At 37.6% G+C, this 3,778-nt stretch overlaps 1 protein-coding gene across 1 annotated transcript in view; it reads right to left on the reverse strand.

The window, feature by feature from the left end:
- The window catches only part of LOC107102880, a 30,042-nt gene that overhangs the window by 8,953 nt on the left and 17,311 nt on the right, over positions 1–3,778 (reverse strand). The window contains exon 6 of the mRNA XM_015402328.1: positions 1,390–1,440. Within this exon, the coding sequence (XP_015257814.1) occupies positions 1,390–1,440 (51 nt within the window). The remainder of the gene's footprint in view (positions 1–1,389; positions 1,441–3,778) is intronic.

Raw genomic sequence — 3,778 nt, forward strand, 5'->3', positions numbered from 1 at the left:
TGAAAGCTGAGTTCGGTGCTTTTAGCGATTTCTGAACCTCTCCATTTATCTAGGGTGGTTGGTTGGCCCGGGTGGTGATGTTCTTTTTGATGCTGATGTCCTTAATGCATTTGTAAATATAGGCCGACACAGTCATCAATATTTAATAAGTTGTAATATGTTGCTGCAACCTTGAAGATGTTCCAGTCAGAGCATTCAAACAGTCTTGAAGTGTTTCCATGGCGCCCTCAGACCACACTCTGACCTCTTTAACTGTCGTTTAGCCCTGATCAGATGGGGCTTATATGCAGGGATAAGCATGACTGATAGATGATCTGATGACCCAAGGTGGGGGGTCATCAGTTTCTCATTACTTTGGGTTGTAATCCCTCAGGGGTTATTATTTGATTCATTGAAAAAATAAACAGATTAATTAATTTGCAAAATAATCATTACTTATAGTATAGTAATTCTTTAGTAATCCCGACAGTATACTATAGTAATTCTTTAATATTTATAATATTAAAGGATTAAATGTAACAACCTTTCATCATCATCCTATATTGCTTACTGTCTGACTGTTTAAATAGCTCCTTATGTCTTTCTTTTTTTTAGTGGCATCATCTACAATCACAACACTAAGAATGAGCCTAAGTTTATTCAAATATAAAATCACTTTCAACAATTATAAAAAAAAACAATACAACCCTATCTAATCTGTAATGTAATAGTAACCAAAATAAACAGCCAGATTCAAGCATTATTTAGCAGACATTAATGTTTGTACTAATTTACTCATGGACGTGTGGAAATCTAGAAAAATAGAATCACTGTAAATAGAGTTCCTCTGTTTGTCTTTATCCGATTTCTGGACGTAGAATCAATTAAATAGAACTATTTTTATGTGGGGAAAAAAAGCAGATATTTAGCATCCTTCTCGTGTTGTTATGTTTTACAAAAGAAATAAAACCTGTTATTTATACATGAACTGATGTTCAGGTAGAAATAAGACAATTTAAAACACACTAACCCTATAAAATATCTGATCATACGCATCAATCATGATCAATTTCAAAGGGACCGAAATGTAAAAACAAACAAGAAAAAAAAAAGCAAACATCCCAGATTCCATTGCTAACTATAGTTCTGCACTGCACCAGTAGGCGGAGTCACGTTCACAAGAATCTCCACTAAATGATTCTTAGAAGCCGCAGGGTTCGATGCCTCATGAGGCTTCATCTCACCATCACTAATCAAATGTTTATAAAATGTGTACATCCTTCACTGCCCCATGATGGGGAAATGTAAGAATTATGATCAGTGTTAAAACCTTTATTCAACATGGCTTTAATCCACACATAGATCCTCTTTAAACAGATTTATAGAAGATAGCAGCTGATAGTGACTTACCCTGACGGCCCAGAGGGGTTCACAGGACAGAGAGGGACTGCTGCTGTCCTTCTGGAATCAAACAAACATTTCAAAAAGGATCAATTCAGTAACTTCTGTCGTCCCACTCTGAACAATCTGTTAGTTCTTTTTTTATATTATCTTTATTTTTAAACGTTTTCACAGTATCAAGACATATATAAACACAAACATAAACATGTATGGGAAGCATGCCGATATTCATAAGACAAGGTTTGAAGTACAGAAACGTATCATTCATACAAAATCTGACCATAAGGGTTTTATGTCCATTTAGTCCAGATTTTGTAAAACATGTCATTTTGCATCCTGAGGGAAAAAGACAACTTTTCCATCACATATATTTTGTTTTTTATATTGATCCAATCCTCAATAGCTGGAGGTTCCACTCTCAGCCACTTTCTGCTGATGGCCTTTTTACTAAGCAATAAGTTACATTTTAATAAGCAATAAGTTACATTTTAATAAGCAATAAGTTACATTTTAATAAGCAATAAGTTACATAGCAAGTAATCTTTTATCATTGTTATTCCAGTTTATCACAGGATCATCACCAAATACAGTGTTTCACATTTAAGGGGAATTTTAGTACCAATACATTATTAAAATGTTCTCCTATCTGTGTCCAATAATTAATTATATCATGACATTTCCAAAAAATATGGAAGTGTTTGGCACCAGTGACCCCACATAGTCTCCAGCATGCGTCCCCGCCACCTTGATGGCGTTTCTGGATAGGCGTAATAAAGTACCTGATCATGTTCTTGAACGCTCACCATGTGTTCTACCCTGTTATTGTCCACTGAAACTGGCTTATATTGCTCCAACTGTCAGGTGAGATATTTCCCTCCTTTTCCACCTCTTCTTTATACCTTCTGTGCTGAATGCCCTTATATAATCTAGAAATTATATTATTGTGAGAATGAGACCTGGTTAAAGTTAAGAATATCTGTAAGAAACCTAAATCTTTTTATATACTGTTTTTAAATTTTGGTGGAAATAATGTCTAACCTGCAAATACCTGTAAAAATCATCTTGACCTAAACCATATTTAGTCTGTAGGGCAGGGATGCCCAACCAGTCGATTGTGGGCGGAGTTTCAGTCGATCGCGAGAAGTTTTACAATGTAGACCTATTTATGGCTATGACAACAAAAAAAAAAACCTTTTAAAAAACACTAATCAAATCATTGATTAAGAGAGGCCAACGTCTATTTCATAATAATAAAATGAAAAATAAAAAGTATGCAGGGAACCTTTTTTTCTGCATGCTGATTGCTGGGCATGGTTAGCCACGGTTGCTAGGTTACCAGGGACTCTAAAGCGCGATGAGGAATCTGCAGAGATAATGAGATAATGACATCTATCCCAACTGATGGGGCTCCATCTATGGTTGGGCGCACTGCTGGATTCGTTGCTCTGTTCAAACTGCCTGAAACTTTCCCGGATGTCATGGATGTTAGATGAAGATCGCTGGCTCTGTTCGGGCCGGGAGCTTTCAGAGGCGTTTATTCTGTGCCCAGCTCGAGGAGGCAGGTGCAGACCGCCCTGATCTGCTGCTGCACGCAGACGTCAGGCGGCTGAGCCGTGGCAGATTCTTCTAAAGATTTCTGGAACTTTTGCCCAAAATTAAAGAGTTTCTGAAACAGTCAACAACCCATTCTGCTGTATGTTACATCTTCACATCCACATAGTTTGTAATCAGTATTTTCCTATTTTTATCTGTTTTCCTGTTGAATTTTAATCCATCTGCCAGTTTCTCTGCCAACGCCCAGTGAAGTTTATCATTCTGAAATAGTGGACTTCCCTTCTCCTTCTTCCTGCTTTGAAGTGATCTTAGACAGATTTTATTTGTCATTTTGTTTACACAATTGTAAAACAGAAAGAAATTTAGTTTGGAAACAGCTCTCTGGACAAAATCATCTTTTTTTAAAGTGCTGCCTTAAAAAGTAGTTTAAAAAAAAGATTAGATTATTTAGATGTTTTGACTGCACAGCCTTTGTCTGGAGATCTTTCTGCTCTTTTCTATAGTTTTGGTGAGTGAGTGAGTGAGTGAGTGAGTGAGTGAGTGAGTGAGTGAGTGAGTGAGTGAGTGAGTGAGTGAGAGTGAGTGAGTGAGTGAGTGAGAGTGAGTGAGTGAGTGAGAGAGTGAGAGTGTGAGTGAGTGAGTGAGTGACAGAGAGTGAGTGAGTGAGTGAGTGAGTGAGTGAGTGAGTGAGAGAGTGAGAGTGTGAGTGACAGTGAGTGAGTGAGTGAGTGAGTGAGTGAGTGAGTGAGTGAGAGAGTGAGAGTGTGAGTGACAGTGAGTGAGTGAGTGAGTGAGTGAGTGAGTGAGTGAGTGAGAGAGTGAGAGTGTGAGTGACAGTGAGTGA

The sequence above is a fragment of the Cyprinodon variegatus genome, unplaced genomic scaffold, assembly GCF_000732505.1.
Source record: "Cyprinodon variegatus isolate N-32 unplaced genomic scaffold, C_variegatus-1.0 Scaffold1336, whole genome shotgun sequence".
Lineage (NCBI taxonomy): Eukaryota > Metazoa > Chordata > Actinopteri > Cyprinodontiformes > Cyprinodontidae > Cyprinodon > Cyprinodon variegatus.